The sequence below is a fragment of the Balaenoptera physalus genome (assembly GCF_965194825.1).
Source record: "Balaenoptera physalus genome assembly, chromosome: 7".
NCBI lineage: Eukaryota > Metazoa > Chordata > Mammalia > Artiodactyla > Balaenopteridae > Balaenoptera > Balaenoptera physalus.
In genome coordinates, this window is record NC_138886.1 from 94,125,270 (window position 1) to 94,146,175 (window position 20,906).

Sequence of the window (20,906 nt, forward strand, 5' to 3'; positions counted from 1 at the left end):
TGTTGCGGAGGCTCAATTACACAGGCATGATTGATTAAAGCATTGGCCATTGGCAACTGATCCAGACTCCAGCCCCTCTGCCCTCCCCGGAGGTCAGCTGGCTGGGACTGCAATTTTCAACCCTCTAATAATACAGTTGGCTCCTGGGTCAATCAGCCCCCATCTTTAGGTGCGGTCTAAAAATCACCTCTTTAACATAATAAAAGACACTTTTGTTGTTCTCATCACTTAGGAAATTCCAGGGGTTTTAGGAGCTCTGTGCAGGAAATGGGAACGAAGACCAGACATGCATTTCTTATTATAAATCGTAACATCACACCAACGGTAAGGGACAAGTTCAGATCAAAACTAGCTTAGTAATTGCCCTTGCAGGTCCAATTCTAGTCTCATCAAAGACTAAAAACTTCAAAGGAAAAGTCAGAAGACTTGATCAAATAAAATTGCTTGAATTTCTACATGTTAAAACAAAAACCCACACACACATACAAATAAATATATATATATAACATAAAATATAAAACAAAAATATACAACAAAACATAAAAATGTATAACAGACATAGGATTATAGCTTTTAGTTAATAAAAAATTTAAAAAGAGTTATTGCTGTTTCTACTTGCTAAGAAAAACCCTAACATTCTAGGTAAAAAATGTTACAGTTCAAACAGTATATACAAATGACTAATAAACATGGAAAAAATGTTAACCTTCCTACTGATTAAAAAGTACAAAATAGGGACTTCCCTGGTGGCACAGTGGTTAGGAATCCGCCTGCCAATGCAGGGGACATGGGTTCGATCCGGGAAGATCCCACGTGCCGCGGAGCAACTAAGCAGGTGCACCACAACTGCTGAGCCTGTGCTCTAGAGCTCGTGAGCCACAACTACTGAGCCTGCGTGCCACAACTACCGAAGCCCGCGTGCCTAGAGTCCGTGCTCCACAACAGGAGAAGCCACTGCAATGAGAAGCCCACAGACAGCAATGAAGAGTAGCCCCTGCTCGCCAGAAGTAGAGAAAGCCCGCGTGCAGCAACGAAGACCCGACGCAGCCATAAATAAATAAATTAATTAATTTATTTTTTAAAACAACGCAACTTTTCCCTACTGAATCAGTAAAGTTTTAAAAATGACAATATCACATATTAAGTTACTCACTTCCATCACTATTTATTCCTTTACTAATTTTCCTTACTTTCCTCCATGGCGCTTTATCACCTGGCATATAATATAGTTACTTGTTGATGGCCTGCCTCCTCCTCTAGAATTTCCACCCCATAAGAGCAGGGCCTTTGTACAGTTTGTCCCTTGCTATATCCTAGAAGAGTGCCTGGTCCATAGTGGCCACTCAATAGCTTTTTGTTGGATGAATAAATGCATGAAAAGGAACGGCAAACACCAAAATGTTGAGAGTGGTCATCACTGAAATGATGGAATGGGTTCCAAGGTACATTAAGTGACAACAGCAAAGGTAGGACTTGGGATAGTGTGCCTCATTTTTTTAAGCTTCAAGTTCATATTTTCTACCATGAGTCTCTTATTTTTTATAGTCAGAAAAAAAATGCTTTAAACATTGTTGGAATATTCACACGATGGGGTTCCCAAAGGGAATTATAATCTGCATTGCTCAGATGAAATACCTATTACTCCCTGAGTAGAAGAGCCTTTCTGAAGGTGACCTCGTTAAACGTCCCTGTCATCCACATCCATACCCATGGGTAAGTCTCACTATACTGTATTGCTCTCGCACCATCAGCACCACCTGGGAGCTTGTTAGAAATGCAGAATCTCAGGCCCTGCCCCAGACCTACTGCTATGGGTTGACTGTGTCCCCCCAGATTCATATGTTGAAGTCCTAACCCCCAGTACCAAATGTGACCTCACTTGTGTAAAAAATTAATAAATAGAAACCTCAATTAAGCGGATGTCGGGAGACCAGAAGGGGGAGCTCTCACACCTGCATATCAACACAGGGGAAAAAAAAAAAAAAAAAAGACTCCTTTCTTAGCAAGGGCTCAGCCAATGAAAAGTCACGGGCTCTTTGTTTACTACAGCCCTCCCAGCTTCCTTTCCCCCTCTATGAAAGCCTGCTCCTTCCCTTGCCCTGCGGGGACTTGCACGTGGCTGGCCAAGCTTGCAGACCCTGAACTGCAATTCTCTGCTGATCCCAAATAAACCCATCTTTGCTGGAGAAATACCCAGCAGTCTATTTGTTTCAGGTCAACATTTGGAAATAGGGGCATTGCAGATGTAATTAATTAAGATGAGGTCAGGGCTTCTCTGGTGGCACAGTGGTTGAGAATCTGCCTGCCAATGCAGGGGACACGGGTTCGTGCCCTGGTCTGGGAAGATCCCACATGCCACGGAGCAACTGGGCCCGTGAGCCACAATTACTGAGCCTGTGCGTCTGGAGCCTGTGCCCCGCAACAAGAGAGGCCGCGACAGTGAGAGGCCCGCGCACCGCGATGAAGAGTGGCCCCCACTCGCCGCAACTAGAGAAAGTCCTCGCACAGAAACGGAGACCCAACACACCCAAAAATAAATAAAAATAAATAAATTAAAAAAAAAAAAACCTTTAAAAAAAAAAAAGATGAGGTCAGCAGGGTGGACCACAATCCAATAAGATTGGTGTCTTTAGTAAAAGGGGAAATTTAGACACACACACACACACACACACACACACACACACACACAACATCATGTAAAGATGATGGCAGAAATTCAGGTGATGCTCCTACAAATCAAACAATACCAGAGATTGTCAGGAAACCACCAGAAGCTGGTGAGAGGCATGAAAGAGATTCTTCCTCACAGCCCTCAGAAGGAACCAACACGGCCAACACCTTGATCTCAGACTTTTAGCCTCCGGAACTGTGAGACAGTACACTTCTGTTGTTTCAGCCACCCAATTTGTAGTTCTTTGTTACAGCGGCCCTAGCAAACTAATACACTTACTGAACATAATCTGTGCTTTAACAATATTCACCAGGTAATCATTTGCATATTAAAGTGTGAGAAACGCTGGTAAGGGCAAACATCTTCACCTTTGCTCTATCTTATAAAACAAGAGAGGGAGGAAAGGAGGAAGCGAGAAGGGAAAGAAGGAAGGGAGATAGAGAGGAAGGATGGGAGGGAGGGAGGGAAGAAGGAAGGTAGGAAGGTAGGAAGACCCTAAAAGCACGAAAGAGATAAGATGCCTCAGTTAGAATGGCGTTTCTGGGGAAAAATTAACTTTTTCTCTGGACTATAAACCTTGCTAGTATGTTTGCTGAACTATCTGTTAAAGACTGATTACTTGTTTTATATTAACTTGGTGTCTACAGTCCAAATTTGGGAAGGAAGGAGGGACATAAGTTACATGGTAACTTCAAATAAAGTCATCCCGTGAGCCCTTTCTGGCAAAACGAGTTCTGAATTAAGTTCAATGTGGAAAAACATGTTATTGATTTAAACCACAAGTAAAAGTTTCTTCCAAAGTACACATACATGTTTTCACGGGAAAAAAAATAAACATATTTTAACATCTCTCAAAACTGTCTTTTCTGTCTGAATCATGTTATCATTTCTGCCATGACCTAAATAATTAGCAGATACGGAAGGTTGTGTAAGCTCTGTTTTGAAATGCTTTGACCAGGTGTTGATGTTCGCAGAGCACCAGGTTAGTGCACAGCTGGGAGAAGGCCTTGAACACATTCCCAGTCTGTCGCTTCCTTGGTTTTTTCCCAGATATTAAAAACATTTCTAACTAAAGTTCTGATCTGTGGGAAAAGACTGCTTAAAAGCGTCCTGTATTGTTGAAGTTGAGAAGTCCAGTACTTTTAAAAATTACATTTAAAGTATTTACAATTCATGAGTTAAATATTAGGAAAGTCTTTTGTGAATGAGTATAAGGGATTTATCCTACCACCTTCATATGCTTTAAAATTTTTTTTAGTTTTCTAAATTGATAATACCTCACATGATTCAAAATTCAAACAGTACAAAAGAGTATGCAATGAAAAGTCTTCCCTCCAATTCTGACCTCCAGGAAGCAACCAACATCACCAGCTTCTTATGTTTTGACATTGCCTGTTCCTTGATCTTTGCACAGAGCAAGGACTAAAGGGCTAAATGGAAGAAACTGGACCCCCCAGTGGTTCACCTGCTCACTCCACCATGTCACCGCCACATGAAGGCTGTAGTCACAGCAGACTTTGGGATCAGCCCAGCTTCGCCAGGTCTCGAAGGCCTCGATGAGGGAGTGAGTGGCCTTTGTGAGGAATGGCGAAATCAAGGATCATGGTGGTGCCTCCTGCCAGGGCAGCCTGGAATCACAAGAGAGTTTCAACAGGTTAGCCAACAGTTTTCTAGTTGAGTCATTTATCTCCTTGAACAACATGCATTTGCAAGCACTCGGGCAAACTTGATGGGTCCAGGAAATTGCACAAAGATGCTGCCTGTTTAAAAGATCTAGAGAGACATGAATAGATGTCCCATAAATTAAAGTTTGAAGTATTCAAAGAGCTGGAATTGCTTCTGCAAAAAGAATGACACGTCTGATGAAATGAAAATGGCTTTGACCAAAGAAAATAGTGAAGGCTGTAAAGAAAAACCAAAATGGAAAAACAGAGACGATTCAAACATTTTTCTTCTCAAGAAAACATCATTGTACAATCCATTTCATTAGAATCAATCTTGGTGACCTGTTATCTCTAACTACACTGTGTTCCACACAGAATCCTGGGAGACTCACGTGATTCCCACCTCGCCTTCATTCCCCACAACCAACTGGTGACTCCTTAATTCTCAGCTGTCCCCTCTAATCCATCTCCAATGCTCTGGTCTTAGTGTCACCCCTCAGCTTGATCTTTATGTCCCCAATTTTGCTCTTACTTCCTCCAATGCAAACCCCTTTTTGCAATTAGGGGGAAATTCCAAAGCACAGATGGGGCCCCTTGACTCCAAGACTTAAAACTGAATGCTTCTCACTGCCTCTGGAATAGCGTTTAATCTTTTTAACATGATCTACAAGGCCCTGCGTGATCTGCCTCGAAGCTTCTATTTTCCCTGGCATGTTACACTATGTTACATTACAACTGGATTAAAAACTATTAAGTTATTAAATCACGTCTTTGACTAATTACTGGCTTTGATTTTATTTAAACTAAGATTAAAAGATGGTTAAATGTGGTTTTAACTGCTGTGTTCAGACAATGTAGGTGAAAAAAAAAAAACATAGGCAGGGATATACTAGTGCACTGGTTAAGGGCACCGACCAAAGAGGCTTATTGGTTCCAGGGCACAGCTCAGATTCAGCACTTATCAGCTATGGTACTCTGAGCAATTCCTTAACCACTTCCTTCCCTCCTTCCTTCCTTCCTTCCTTCCGTCCTTCCTCCTTCCCTTCCTTCCTTAATTCGTTCCTTCCTTCTTTCCTTGTACAGTATTGTTCTGTACATTCTGCACATTTGATCCCCAGAACTTATTCACCTTATAACTGGAAGTCTGTGTCCTTTGATCAACAGCTCCCCATTCCCCCCATGCGCCCCGTCCCCAGCCCCTGGCAACCACCATTCTACTCTTGGTTTCTCTGAGTTTGGTTTTTTTAGATTTCACATATAAGTGAGATCATGTAATATTTGGGTTTCTCTGTCTGCCTTATTTCACTAAGCACAATGTCCTCAAGGTCCATCCACTTTGTCACAAATGGCAGGATTTCCCTCTTTCTGGATAATATTCCATTGTACACATACACCATATTTCCTTTATCCACTCATTCACAGATGGACACGTTAATTTATTTATATCTTGACTATTGTGAATAATCCTGCAATGAACGTGGGAGTGTAGACAGCAATTTCTTAACCTCTGTGTGCCTTTGATTCCTAACCTGTAAAGTGAGGACAATAATTGTACCTGAACCATAGGGTTGTTGGGAGGATTAAACTGGGGTGACGTATATAAAGTGCTTAATACCGTGTTTGACTCACGGTAAGTGCTTCATAAGCTTCAGCCCACAATGAGTGATGAGCCTTTGCACCACTGCTTTAGAATCAGGCATTTCCCCACTTTTCATACATTGACTCATCTCACCACCAGAAACATGGTCATGTTACAACAAAGAAGGGAGTGCCACCAGCTTCCCTCCCAGGTCTGCACCCCTGTCACCTTCCCCCCCACTCACAGGCCCCCAGACATGCCGAGTGCTCCCAAGGTCCCAGCTGCTACATGAGCTCTATTCTAGCTCCTTGTTCTTGCTTACCTCAATGGATTTTTATTTGTCCTTAAGTCACTTGGTACCACTCCAACTCTTTTTGCTCTCAGAAATCTCACTATTTGTACAGGATCCTGTACTTTATCTTTCGATAACAATTGCCTTATGCATGGCAAAACAATGCATATTTGCATTTCTTAAGAAATCCCTATTGGTATAATGACAATACCAGAAAAAATCCTTTAGGCTCTATATTTTTATTCGAATGCAGATTAACCTTCTCACCTTCTTCCTTCTAAAATGTCTTCTGACAGATATCCCTTGAGGCTGAAGGGCATTTTTCTAATAGAAAGTGCTGTTAATTAAAGTGTTGGAAGAAAGTACTTTTTTAGTGTCTACTGAACTAGAAAATCAAGCTTAAAGAGCAATTCTTTCCATATTAAATGTCTATCACATGCAGGATGTGGGGAAACTAGATACAGTGCTGGTAGAAATATAAATAAAATGATGCAGCCACTTTGGAAAAGAGTTTGGCAGTTCCTCAGAGAGTTACCATATGACCCATCAATTCCACTCCTAAGTATATACCCAAAAGAAATGAAAACATGTCCACACAAAAACTTGTACACAAATATTCAGAGCAGCATTATCCATAATAATCAAAAAGTGGAAACAACCCAAATGCCCATCTACTGATGAATGGATAAACAAAATGTGGTATATTCATACAATGGAATATTATTTGGCCATAAAAAGGAATGAGGTTCTGATTCACTTGCTACAACTTGAATGAACCTTGAAAATATGATGCTAAGTGAAAGAATCCAGTCACAAAAGATCACATATCATATGATTCCATTTATATGAAATGTCCAGAAGAGATAAATCCATAGACAGTAAGTAGAATAGTGGTTGCCTGGAGCCAGGGGGGTTGGGGAAAGTTGGGGTGATAGCTAAAGGGTATGGGCTTCTTTCTGGGGAGATAAAAATGTTCTAAAATTGATTGTGGTGATGGTTGCACAGCTCTGTGAATATACTAAAGAACATTAAACTGTACACTCTAAATGGCTAACTGGTATTGTATATCAATTACATCTTCATAAAATTATTACCAAAAAAATGTCTACCCAAGTAAGCCATTACAGGGAGTGAGTGGGCTGTTACACACAATGCAATGAAAAGTCTTCCCTCCAATTCTGAATTCCAGGAAGCAACCAACATCACCAGTTTCTTGTGTTTTGACACTGTCCATTTCTTGATCTGCCCATTTCTTGATCTTGTACAGAGCAAGGACTAAGGGACTAAATGGAAGAAACTGGACCCCCCCAGTGGTTCACCTGGTCACTGCACCATGTGACACACTAATAATCAGACACACACAAATAATCAGACCGTCTAGAGGGGGAGACAGAAACATGCACAAACAATTATAATCAAATAATCAGATGGTAATAATAGGTAGCAAGTACACTTCCATAGTAAATGTGGTATAGGAATTGCTAAAGGGAAGTTAAAATTGCTAAGCTCCCTAGAAGAGGAAAAGACTCCTGGGAATTCAGAGGAAGGAAACAGATCAGAGGAAGCTGGGATTTGAATTAGCATTAGGACATAAATGTGCAGTTGCCGATAAGGATAATAGTATCTAACTTGTAGTGAGTGCTTATTATGTGCCAGGAACTATTCTGATGTCCTAAGTGTTTTAACCATCTCATCAGCTCTGCAGCAGGTCGTATTGTTAACCCCTTTTCAGGGTTGAGGAAACTGAGAACAGCACCATGAAATAACTCCCCACATCTCACAGCTAGAGAGTAACAAAGGCAAGATTGGACGCAGGTCATTGGGCTCCAGAGCCAGTGCTTTCAGTAACCGTTGACAGCAGGGGAGAAACTCTGAGAAAAGGGTCCGTGAGGAAGCATCAGCAGAAAAGTGGTAAAGGGCAGAATCTACATGCAAAAGAGAAACAGACTCACAGATAGAGAACACAAACTTGTGGTTATCAAAGGAGAGAAGGAAGATGGGGAGGGACAAATAAGAAGTATGGGATTAAGAGATACAAACAACTATGTATAGAACAGATAAGCAACAAGGATATACTGTACAGGACAGGGAATTATACCCATTATCTTGTAATAGCCTATAATGGCGTATAATCTGCAAAAACACTGACTCACTATGCTGTACACCTGAAACCAACATACTACTCTAAACCAACTGTACTTTAAAAAAAGATGACTGGGATGTGTGAAGCAATGGTTCCCAGAGGGCAAGGCAGTGGCTGGCTGGCTGCGGGGGTGACGGGAGTCCAGGAGCTGATTTTGGCTGGAGTGACTGAGAGGTGGCAGATGAGGGGACAGAGGAGGGCAGCCGATCTGGTCTTTGGAGGGAGCATGAATTCTGCGGAGAGCACCCTGAGCATGAGGTGCTCAGGCACATGTCCACTCTGTGTGTTTGCAGACAGAGAAACGCAGCCCCGAGCACAAGAGCACTCAAACGCAGGAGAAAGATGTGGCAGTCACCTTGCAGAGGAGGCCAGAGGGGTCCCAAGGTCAGGGGAAATAACCAGAGAGACAGAGACGCCATGGCAACATGCTCCAGAACATACCAACCCTTAGCAAGAAAACAAAACAGGTCTGAGCCAGTGGCTGTTTCTGGGTGGAGTGACTACAGATCCTTTGAATTTTCCTCTAGTTCAATTTTATTTTCAGTAGTTGCTACATTTTCTATAACAAAGCCTAACTTTCAAAAGAAGAAAAAAATAAAGATTTTACATATATGTGATACAAATCCAGGTATGCATGCATATGCCATATAAATTAAGTAGTTCAACTTCGATGGGCCTCTTATGAGACTGAAGATGTGATGGTCAAATGGCCACTTTTTTTTTTTCTTTTTAAACTACAGCAAATTGAAATTCCTGGGGCTATCATTTAAAAGCCCATAAATAAGGATTTATCACAAATGCTCTATCTCCCTAATGAACAGTAAAGGAGCAACCACTTGTCTTCTTTGGTTTCTTCTTGTTCTGTTTCTCCTCCCTAATTTCCTCCTTCTCCTCACCCTCAAAATGGGAACAGATCTAGAAAAACTATAGTGCCTGGGACAGGACAGCCTGGGCCAATCCTAGGCAATGGATTGAAAACGGAACCTGTCTTTTTCCAAACCCCTGGGGCTTTATCCATCCACCTGCCGCAGGGATCCTGGCTGCTACCCTGGGACCTGGCAAACAGTGGCCGGACAGTCAGCGCCCCAGCCTCCTTGGAACCTCTTTCTTCCTCCTGCCTCTTCGGTTCTCTCTGGTTATCCAGGGTCCCTTGGCTGCCCAAAGTTATCTCAAATCCCTATTATTTCAAGATCTGAAACGTTGCCTTCTTTCCACTGGATCCAGGGAGCCACGTGCCAGAGCTGCAGTTCTATAATCCCAATTAGAGGGGACACCAGGAGCTGTGAAGGAGACCTGCCCCTCCCGGGAAGTATCTGCCTCTTGAAAGAAGAGCTTGTTCAAATGCCCAGTCCTGGGTTAAGCATCTTACACACGTTAGCTCATTGAACGAAGCCTTGCTACAGTCCTGAGAGGTAGAAATTGCTTTTCTTATTCTACAGTTGACGATAATGAGGCTCAGAGAGGTCAAATGACTCTCCAGGGTCTCACAGCTGGTAAATCCTCATTGGGAACATGGAGGAGGATACAGCTTTGAGCAGGAGGTCTTACATTCAGCCTACTCTGGGCCTCAACCCTATGCAGGCCATTCCCCCTTATCCCATCTTCCATTTAGTGTGATCTGACTTCCAGCCTGTTGCCCCAGGTCATCAGTGAATCATTACTTGGAGAAAGGCATAGGTTGGTAAAATGAATCAAGCATTTAGGAAACCCAAAGCCATACCAAAACAAAACAAGTCCCATCAAATTATAAATTGTAAATTCACAAATGAGACGCAACTTCATTAAGCTCATGTGATGTTCATCACTGCGACACCTGCCATTGAAATAATGCGCCCCTAGAAGAGTTACAAGGAAAGGCCCATATCAGTGCTTCTTGGCCTCCACACACTTGTTAGCCATGGGATAATTAACTTTATCCAGCAAACCAACTCAGCAGAACATCTCATTCCTAGCTCACCTTGGATATTTTCAGTATTCATTGAATTGCTTTTAACATCAGATGCTTCTAGATTCACTTCACAAAATGTTCACCAGGATCAACATTTGAAGAATGAAGAGAGTTTAGGGGAGGGAGAACCAGTAAAGGGTGAAAATTTCTTTCATATTTTTATATAAAACCTAATTGTTTCCTTTGTATTTATTGCTGATTGACTTCTCCTTTATTTGTCAGGTAGCCAAACAAAATGCCTTTGCCTTTTCTAATCTTGGCTCATAAATCAGTTCTTTCAGCTCCTAATTACTTTGGCTGTTCTCCCTTGAAAACCTTCCAACTTGTCTAAAACCTTGTCTTGAGGGGAAAAGAGCATGTGCTGTCTTACGTGAAAACGTGATAGAACATAAATTGGGATAAACTCTTAACCAACAGTGGGGTCATAATATGACAGAACACAAGACTTTATTTAAGACTGTATTAGGTTGTAAATCATTATTGAAAGCATCCCAAGGATTTTCTTTCCTTTTATGGGGTCACTGAATTTTCATTTCTAAGCTCATCCTAGAACAAGTGACTTTGTTTCCCTAAAATTTATCAGAGGACCTGCTCGACCCAAATAAAACAAAAAGAAATCCAACAGTACCTTTGAGCCTTAGGGAGAAAAACACGTGGCTGAATTTTCAGACTTCTCATAGTCACTAAGACTTATGAGAACAAACTTCATGATCCCAGTTTACGTTCCAACTCTAGAAGCATATCCAGCTTTGTAAAGATGTCCTCCACAGTGCCTCTCCACACTCCTTGCCTCCCCAAATGTGAAATATTCATCACACCATCACCCATCCCACTGTGCAAACCACAGACTCAAGAGGCACCCTTGACGTCTACCTGTTCCCTTCCTTACATCCCCAAATCCAATCCATCAGCAACCTATCCCTTCCCCTACATACTCCATGAGTCTCCATACTTCCTGCGTCCGCACCTCCGTTGCCCTGTGCCACCCTCATCTTCTGACTAGACTAGACCAGTTAGTCTGGGCCACTTCCAATCTGTTATTGACTTCCCTCTGCTCTCACGATGAAGAAAACAATTATTACACAGCCCATAAAGCCCTGCATGATCTGAGTTCCTTTCCACCTCGGAGAGACAAGTCACCCATACTCTTCTCTCCCTGTCCCCTCTCTACCTAGTCCAGCGACTCTTAACCCTGGCTGCACACTGGCATGGTCTAGGGAACTTTTATCCTGCCCCCCAGAGATTCTGATTTAGCTGATGTAGTTTCATCTCCATAGGCCCTGTGCCTGTTACAGTGCCTAGTACATAAATACTCTTTAAATGTTTAAGGAAGAAAGGAAGAGAGGCCAATGAATGTCTCCCAGAAATTATGAGATGGAAGAATTAAGATGGTTCACTTTTCCAACAGCAAAGTGGGAAAGCTGCGCAAGTTGCATATTCATGTGAAATTTTGTTTCTCAAAAATATTGCTAGCCCTGGCTGTGCGGTTTCTGAAATCCTTCTATGAAAATGTTACTGTAGAATGTAGACTCTGAGCACACTTGAAAGCTGAATGCTCAGTTTTGTCCCAAGCCCATTACCTCATCAGCGTTAACGAGGACTTTTAACAAAACAGAATTATAGCCTATTTCTATATCTATGCCTCCAATAATTTCCTGTTTTTATAAAAAGATTATGGTTTGTTTTATTTTAAGCTTTTACGTGTGAACAGATCCTCAGGGCTCAGGAACGCATGACTCTCACTATAACATGAAATTCCTCTATTAGATGCAATGAAGCATAACAGAAAAATTGCAGTGTCCTCCCTCAACTGTCACTTGACATCTGAGAAAAAGCACAGAACGGTGTTGAGGAGAAGGCTCTGGGGAGTTGCTGAGGCTCACCTATTGGAAATGCAGCCCAGCGATGCCAGCAATTATAAATGGTTACTAAACACAAGGGGAAATGCCAGATCAAAAATTGTTCACTCAAAAATAGTCACAAATTGTCCAAGTTAAGTCTACAAGTCCAAAAGTCCACTGTATATAATTTATTATTAAAGCCAAGATAAATTAGAACCCCATATACCTCCAGTCTGTCTGCCATTGCAAGCAAAGACCACAGTTTTCATCTCTATAACCCCAACCATAATGCCTGGCTCGTAGTGGGTTCCCAAGAACTATTTGTTGACTGAATTCACGGAACATAACTATCAACTTGAAAATTCCTTAGCTTAAGGTTATTCCATATTAGACGGCAGTGACAAGGTCCAGAATGTGCCACCGCGGCATAAAAATCATTTTGAGCTGAAGGCATTTGAGAATAGGCTTTTTTTCCTGAACTCCCTTAGCTGCCTAAAAGCAGAGCTTTTCAAAAGAACTGAATTGTCATAAATGCCTTTCCAGGAAGATGACTCTTACCACCTGAGACTAGAAGCCTGCACTGCACCTAAATAGACCTCGTCATGAACTATCGTATCTCCATCTATTCCCCTAAGAACCCACTGGTCTTTCCTAAAAGTCATTTGCTTTTCCATAAGTGCCCTTCTTCCCCTCCCCTTCCCTTGTTAAGGTGATATAGAAGCACCAAATTCTAACTGCCTCCTTGAAGCACATTTTTCTGTGAACTTGCACTGCATGTACATGAATTTTAAAAATCTGTCTTTTCTCTTGTGAATCTGTCTTTTGTCAGTTTAATTTGTGGGCCCCCAAAAACTGAACATAAGAGGTTAGAGGAAAAATGTTTCTTTCCCGACAGCAACGTCAAGGAAACCTTGAATCCTGACTACCCCTGTCAGACACTGAAGGCATGCAGTCCAGATAAATGAGGGAGAAAACAAGCAGTGGAAGTGAAAAGCCTGCAAAACTCAAGTATGAAAACTGAAAGAAGGCAAGTCCCAGATTCTGTAAAATTCAGTGAAAGGATTCCTAACACACAATACCTTCAATAGGCCGAAAGCCCTATTTAATGTCAAGTGGTTGCAAATTAATCTTTGAGGTGGTTTTATTTTCTTCCTCTGATTAGTGCAAAGATTAACTTTGTAATCAGTAAATAGCCACTGAAGGAAATGACAGAATTATACACTCTTACAGCTGGAACATGGAAGTTATTAACACAAGAATGTTCAAAGCTCAGCCTTGCAAGCAATTAAAGAAATGCTTGTTTAAAAACATTACGAAATTCTATGTTTTTCCTATTAAATTAGCATAGATTTTTAAAAAGTCAATATCCACAATTAGCTAGGATGCAGTGAGATGGGAATTAGGATGTACTGCTGTGAGGGGGGCATAAATTGAAAGGCAATTTGGATGTATGTTAGACTCCTTTAGGATGGATCTAACACTCACTGGCCCAGGCATTTCACCCTGAGGGGTGATTTCTCCGTCAATCATCAGGAATCTGAGTGATGAATTACGTCACAACATTGTTATGCACAAGCCAAAAAAAGCTGGAAACCACCAAAATGTCCAACACGAACAAGATGAGAGTGGAGCTGTTAACAGTTGGGGAAACAGAGGATGAAAAATGGGTCGAGCACTTGAAGTTTGAGGCGCCTGTGGGACATTCATTGTCGATGGGCAGAAATGGAAGCCTGATGCGGAAGAGATACAAGACCAGAGAGAAAGATCTGGGACTTAGCCTCGGAGATGTCAACAGGCCACAGAAATCACGTTCTCTGACAACAGTGAAGGCCGTGGGGGAAAGGTTTAACGAACAAGGTTGATTCCAAAGTGTACGCACCAGTTAGTAGAAGGAAAAATGTTTATATGTGCCCCCAAAAAGAAAAATCTGAAAGGAAAATGTTAAAAGCAAAATGCTGAAATTATAGATGATTTATATATTATTTTTCTTTATACTCTTCTGTATTTTCCTTTTTTAAAAAAAAAAAAGCAGTGTCTTCATTCAACTATGTATGATCAGCGAATATAATGCTCCAGCATTTTCCTGAATGATAAATATATGTATTTTTCATTACTTAGAAAAAAAATTTAATCCGAGATGTTCTAACTATTGCCTTGTTTTACAGATTCGGAAATGCTGACAACACCAGTAGAGGAAGTGACTTGCCCAAGGTCATGCAGTCAGCATGCACAGCTTCTGAAAACCATCCTGGAGCGCCAGCAAGAAACAAAATAAGGGATTTGGTTTGTAACCAAGCTCTCTGAATCACAGCTCTTCTACCAGGTGAGGAAGCTCTATAAATACAACCATAAATATGTGCTTAATCATGTACCTTCCACTGCCTTATTATAAGTAATCACCTCCATGGCATTTTACCAAAATGTTCCAGAGCAAAGTATAATTTTCTCTCTTGATAATTTTGAGGACTTTTTGTCCTTTACAAAAAAAAGTGTTCTGCATTTTCTCAATTAAAAAAAAAAAAAAAAAAAAAAGATCCTTTTGCCAGCTACTGATGCTGCCAGGTTTTCAATGTGAGTCCACCCACGCCAAGCTGTATCTATGTCTGAATACAAATACGTATATTTGAAGACTGGCCAAGTCCTTTTAATTCATTCTCTTATCACAGGATGTAGTAAAAGCAAAGTCGTATTTCCTTCAAGTTTATCTAATTTTCAATACCCATTTGAATAAAAAAGTCCCACTGTCTTTCACGATGGATACTGAATTACTGCAAGACCACTGTACATCCAGTCTAGACCAACAAAATGAAATATGATTTCTTTAAAGCAGAACGCTATTTCCATTACTTATATCAGATGGAAAGCTTTTACCTGTAATTAACTAAATCAATTATAAGCTTTAAACCTACCTCTGACACGAATTAGATTTCCAAAATATGTAACCTTTGGTTGACCTATATTTCATTTTTAAAACTGGGGTCCATCACAATCTAGTGATCAATACATAGACCACCACAAATAGTATCCCTTCTGTTTGTCAGATATTATAAATGATTAGCATTATGCTTGCAGGAAGCACACAGCTATTGGTCTAACCTTTGGGGGCCCATCTCCTGAAAGCATGATATATCGTTCTTACTTTATGGCTTTCTGTACTTAAGGTACCCATTTCTGTAGCCTTAGGGATGATGTGGCTATAAATGCACGTATAAATGTCTCACAAACCCACACCATGACATGTGTATTTATTTTGACAACCTTAACTGCCTCCAGTGTCGGGAAGGTAAAGAAGGGCTAGTGTATTTCTGAAAGATGACTTTGCTCTGTCTTTGACAAAAGACTTCTCACAGTAACACACACCTTACATTTACAGCTTTTTCATCTACCTACTGCCATTCTGACGAATCTAAACATTAGACTTTTTTTCAATCATCATTTCAGAAAGGAAGAGAACCTAGTAGGTAAGAGCTCTAGGGATGGCAGGCAGTCCTGAATTTGAAGAGCCACTCTACCACTTACCAGGTGTGCGACCTTGGGCAAGTGACTTAAGTTTCAGTTTCTTCAATTGCGAAGAGTAGACAATGGCACCTGGGATTGTTGGAAGACAATGCACAGTTTAGCACAGTGTCTAGTACATAGCACGGACTTGATAAAGTAAATGTTACTTAACAGTATTCATAAGATGTTTTTCAAGTTTGGTATATAGTATGATGAGCATTTACAAAAGACTTCTTTGTCCCTGTTTCCCCAAACCAGAAACTCCATCAACATTGCCTTGGGAATTATCGTGAAGACTCTAGAAAAGAGGACAAAATAACTCCACAATGCCCTTCTTTCAGAACTCAGGCCAGTACTTTAATGCTCATGTTTATCTGTATTTACCTGGCTGGTTCCATTTTACGGAGCCTCATCTGTTTGGGGGATGGGGATGTCCTGGGATTCAACCAACCAATTTTGCAGTAGACTTTTGCAACTTGGCCCTTTTGTGAGTACTGTTTAATGTTCCACGTGAATTTAGTCTTTGCTAAATCTTTGACCTTATCTCGGACCATATCATTTTCCGCTTGTGATCCTAAGCTCATGAAAAACATGTTTTCCTTTAATGTTTTGACAACCTTTAAGTACAGAAACGCCTACAGAATCAACTGGTGAGTAAGTTCTTTCAAATGGTGAGAACAGACTATATATATATATATATATGCTACAAAAACCTGCCTTCTAAGTATGGAACCGTAAATCTCTCCACACTGGAATCCCAGAATGGCCAAGAACAGATAGAAAACTAAGAACCACCTCCCAGGGTCTTGGGGCATGCACAGATAAACTTGAGAATGAGAAGGAATGTCCTGCCCTGGCAACATTCTAACCCCTCTTCTTGGCTGCTTCATCTGGAACCCTGATCAGAGAAAGGGAAATAATGAGGGGGAATAACGCTAGTGGGTCTGGTGACTGATGGTCAGCCATAGCAGCAGGTCCCCACTTGGCAAACGGGGGTGTCAATGGAATGCCCTGCCATCAGCAACGCACTTAGTGAATGACGAGTCTGTGATAACAGAAAGTGCCTGTACTATAATTGAATACAACAGGTTACAAAACTTTTGTAATACAGGTACACACATTCATACACACATGCACAATACAACCTCAATTATGTAAAATAAAGCATATGAAAACCATAAAGACAATACACCAAAACATGGGTTGTCACTGACTGGGAGATTATGGGTAATACTTTTCCTCTTTCTACTTTCCTATTATTTTTTTCCAATTGTCTATAATCGTGTATTGCTTGGATATCTAAAAAAACGTATTTTAAATGTCAACATAAATTCAATGAAATTTAGCAAATTTCACGTTTTAGCAAGAGAGAAAAATGAATACTCTTCAAAACAGATAACGATCCTTCCTACAAACGACTTTGACCATTGGCCTAATGATAAAGGTTGATAATTAGTAAATAGGAGGACGCTTTGCAAATGTTGGCGTCAGCAGCCTGCCCCAGACCCCTCTCTCTGGGTCAGAGGGTTCTTTTTTCTGTGAAACATTCTGGTCTATCCTAGAGGGCTGGGGAACGTGGAGGGAGAGAGGTGTAAGGAGAGTAAAACGGTTAGAAATCGGTTGGGTAACGGATATATCCTCAAAACTGCTCTGAAAGTGTTTGCAGCCTGTACCTGCACTAAACAGCCCGATCTGTTTCACACACACCAGGGCGTGGCCCACGAGGAAAAACCCGCGCATCCGTGAGTGACATTTTAGACCTTAAGGGTATCGATACTTCCACTTTGCAAGGAGCCCTTGCTCCTTTGGCTTGGCCAAAGCCGGGCTGATACCACCGAGGAGGGCCACCTAGAAGAAGGAAGCTCAGCGTGGGCGCCTTGACCCCGCTCGGGTCTCCGCGGCTCGCTCCCGCCCCCTCAGGCCCCCGCGCCTCGCTCCCGCCCCCTCAGGCCGCCGCGCCTCGCTCCCGCCCCCTCAGGCCCCCGCGCCTCGCTCCCGCCCCCTCAGGCCGCCGCGCCTCGCTCCCGCCCCCTCAGGCCGCCGCGGCTCGCTCCCGCCCCCTCAGGCCCCCGCGCCTCGCTCCCGCCCCCTCAGGCCGCCGCGGCTCGCTCCCGCCGCCTCAGGCCGCCGCGCCTCGCTCCCGCCCCCTCAGGCCGCCGCGCCTCGCTCCCGCCCCCTCAGGCCGCCGCGCCTCGCTCCCGCCCCCTCAGGCCGCCGCGCCTCGCTCCCGCCCCCTCAGGCCGCCGCGGCTCTCTCCCGCCCCCTCAGGCCCCCGCGCCTCGCTCCCGCCCCCTCAGGCCGCCGCGCCTCGCTCCCGCCGCCTCAGGCCGCCGCGGCTCGCTCCCGCCCCCTCAGGCCCCCCCGCCTCGCTCCCGCCCCCTCAGGCCGCCGCGGCACGCCCTCGCCCCCTCAGGCCCCCGCGCCTCGCCCCCGCCGCCTCAGGCCCCCGCGCCTCGCCCCCGCCGCCTCAGGCCGCCGCGCCTCGCCCCCGCCCCCTCAGGCCGCCGCGCCTCTCCCCCGCCCCCTCAGGCCGCCGCGCCTCGCCCCCGCCCCCTCAGGCCGCCGCGCCTCTCCCCCGCCCCCTCAGGCCGCCGCGCCTCGCCCCCGCCCCCTCAGGCCCCCGCGCCGCCGCGCCTCGCTCCCGCCCCCTCAGGCCGCCGCGCCTCGCTCCCGCCCCCTCAGGCCCCCGCGCCTCGCTCCCGCCGCCTCAGGCCGCCGCGCCTCGCTCCCGCCGCCTCAGGCCGCCGCGGCTCGCTCCCGCTCCCTCAGGCCGCCGCGCCTCGCTCCCGCCCCCTCAGGCCGCCGCGGCTCGCTCCCGCCCCCTCAGGCCCCGGCGCCTCGCTCCCGCCCCCTCAGGCCCCCGCGCGACGCCGGCACGAGCCGGCCCGGCCAGACCCCGGGGGGCAGCCTCAGAGGCGGCTGAGGACTCGGCGGGCATCCCGGGGTGCAGGGCGCGGCGAGGCGGGTACCTTGGTGCCCTGGTGGAAGTCGTCCACGGACCGCGACCCCATGAAGGGGAACTCCATGTGCGTGTGCGTGTCGATGCCGCCGGGCAAGACCAGCTTGCCGGGGGCATCTAGGACCCGCAGCCCGGCCGGCGCGTCCCCGGGCGGCAGCAGGTCGCGCCCCAGCGCCCGCACCAGACCGTCCTCCACCAGCACGTCGGCCACCTGCGAGGAGTCGTCGTTGACCACGCGCCCACCGCGTATCAGGAGCCGCGACGGCGCCGCCATGGCGAGGGGCGCACACGCTGCGGAGCCGCCCTCCTTCCGGCGGCACGGGGCGGGCGCTTTGGCCGGGCTCCGGGTTTATCAAGGACCCGCTGCGAGGGGGTGGGGGAGGAGCGGCTCCACCCCCGGGGGGCTGGGCCTGCGCGAAAGGCTGGGGCGGGCGCAGAGGTCAGCGGGGGTCTGACCTGAAAGTTCCGCCGCCCTGAATCCAGGTGTACGTCCAGACCCTGGATGTACACCGAGATTTTTTCCCTTCCAGTCATTGGAAGGGAAAAATCTTGGAGGCACTTTTAAAGACGAGGGACGTTTGTTTTCCTTTCTAAGAAAAGGCACTTTGGGGAAAGAAATCCACCTCATTTCTTCCCTTCATGAAGAGTGTGTCTGTACCAAAACGCAGAGAGACAGGCAGAGAGAGAGAGGAATGGGAGGGAGACAGACAGACACCACCAGCAGCAATGAAAATACCCACGCCCCGAAGAACCACTTGATCTGGATTTCCTTTTAAATATTCTTAACTATGTGAGGAACAAAGATAAATGACATTCTCGTCGTCAAGGAGCTAAGAGCCAACAGTGACACACATACATATTTCAATGGATAACAATAAAGAAACCAGAAAATTCTACCTTCGAGAGAGGCTAAAGATACGAGTTTAGAGGAAAGGGGGAGTTTATTTCTGCCTTGAAGGAAATTAGATATGGAAGATTTCACAAAGAGGTATCTGAAGCAGGACGCAGAGGACGTGGACATGGAGAGAGGAGGGGTGGGAAGAGGGACGATGCTCTGGGTGAGGGAACAGCTGGATAAAGGCACCAAGAAGGTGATGGCAAGTTGAGTGTGACCTCCACGTGGTCAAGCTGAGGGGATAGGGTTGGACAGCTGTGGACCACCCCCTTCCTCCCAGGTGAGAAGGATGAAGAGAAGACAGAGGAGGAGCCGTGAGAGAGAAGGGAGCTCGGGGAGCCCTGCGTGGGGGAAGACGGCAATGCGGGATTTCAAGAGCACCGAGATCGAATGCCGCAGGAAGCGTGGGGAGCGTGGTGGACGCATGCTGCTGCATCGTCTATTCTCTTCCTCGTTCTGCCAACAATCACTGGAGTTTCTTTAGCAGGAAATCCTCCCTGTGCATTCTCAGAACACTCGCCTGGGTGGAACTGATGGGACCTCCGGCTCTGGGACTGATCTGCTTATCTAAGCACTTCCCATCACAGCAGGAAGTCCTCACGGCCACGGTGATGTGTTCGGGGATGACACGGGTCCCAAGAAGACTACCTGTGCTCAGTGAGAGCTGATCCTAACTTGTGTTAGGTTGAGCAGATGAGGGGCTTTCTCTTTCCTGCTGGACTTGAATCCTGGAGGGAGTAAAAGACAACAAGGGACTAGTCCTGTGAACAGAGCCAACACAGAGAACAGGAAGGAGAGATGGAGAGGAACTGGGTTCTCATGACACCGTTGGTGCTCCTGGAACCAGCCATGCCTGATGTCCCCTCTTTCAGACTCTCCAGTGTTTGCTTCAGCTGGTTTACTTTGGTTCTTTTGTCCTTTTCAACCATCAACTGACAGAGGATGGGAAGGTACTTCGAGTTTGGGGAGTAGGTGGTTGGTCACATGTGACCTCGGAGATGGCATTTTTAATAGTGGAATGCAAGGTGTTATTATTATCAAATTTCCTCAAGTCTCAGATCACACAAACCGCAAAATGATTAAAAATTAGGAAACATCAATAAAGTGCCATAGATTTGGCTGTCAAGCCAGGAATAAGAAGCCCAAGAAGGTTATGCAATTATTGTCCAAAGACCATTGTGTAAAGATGAAAAGAATAATACTAAATATGCAACTCTGCCAAGCTACACACATAACAGCACTCTAGGAAAGTAAGATTGGGTGTCAGGGTGGTTGTGACATCCTTTCTGAAGCTCAGATGATGATTTCAAAGGTTTCTTTATCTCAGACACTTTATATCACAAAATGCCCTGTAACACAATGCAGCATAAACTCTCCACATTTAATTAACTCAAACTTGATCAGAAGAGGGGATTT

The 20,906-nt window shown here is 44.8% G+C and overlaps 1 protein-coding gene across 1 annotated transcript in view; it reads right to left on the reverse strand.

Annotated features, from left to right (window-relative positions):
- Positions 1–18,949, reverse strand: part of LOC309664496 (dihydropyrimidinase-like) — a 78,334-nt gene extending 59,385 nt beyond the window's left edge. Inside the window, 3 exon segments of the mRNA XM_082470012.1 lie at positions 4,137–4,235; positions 4,237–4,299; positions 18,606–18,949. Coding sequence (XP_082326138.1) covers positions 4,137–4,235; positions 4,237–4,299; positions 18,606–18,869 — 426 coding nt within the window. The 5' untranslated portion in view covers positions 18,870–18,949.
- Positions 18,950–20,906: the final 1,957 nt, after the last annotated feature.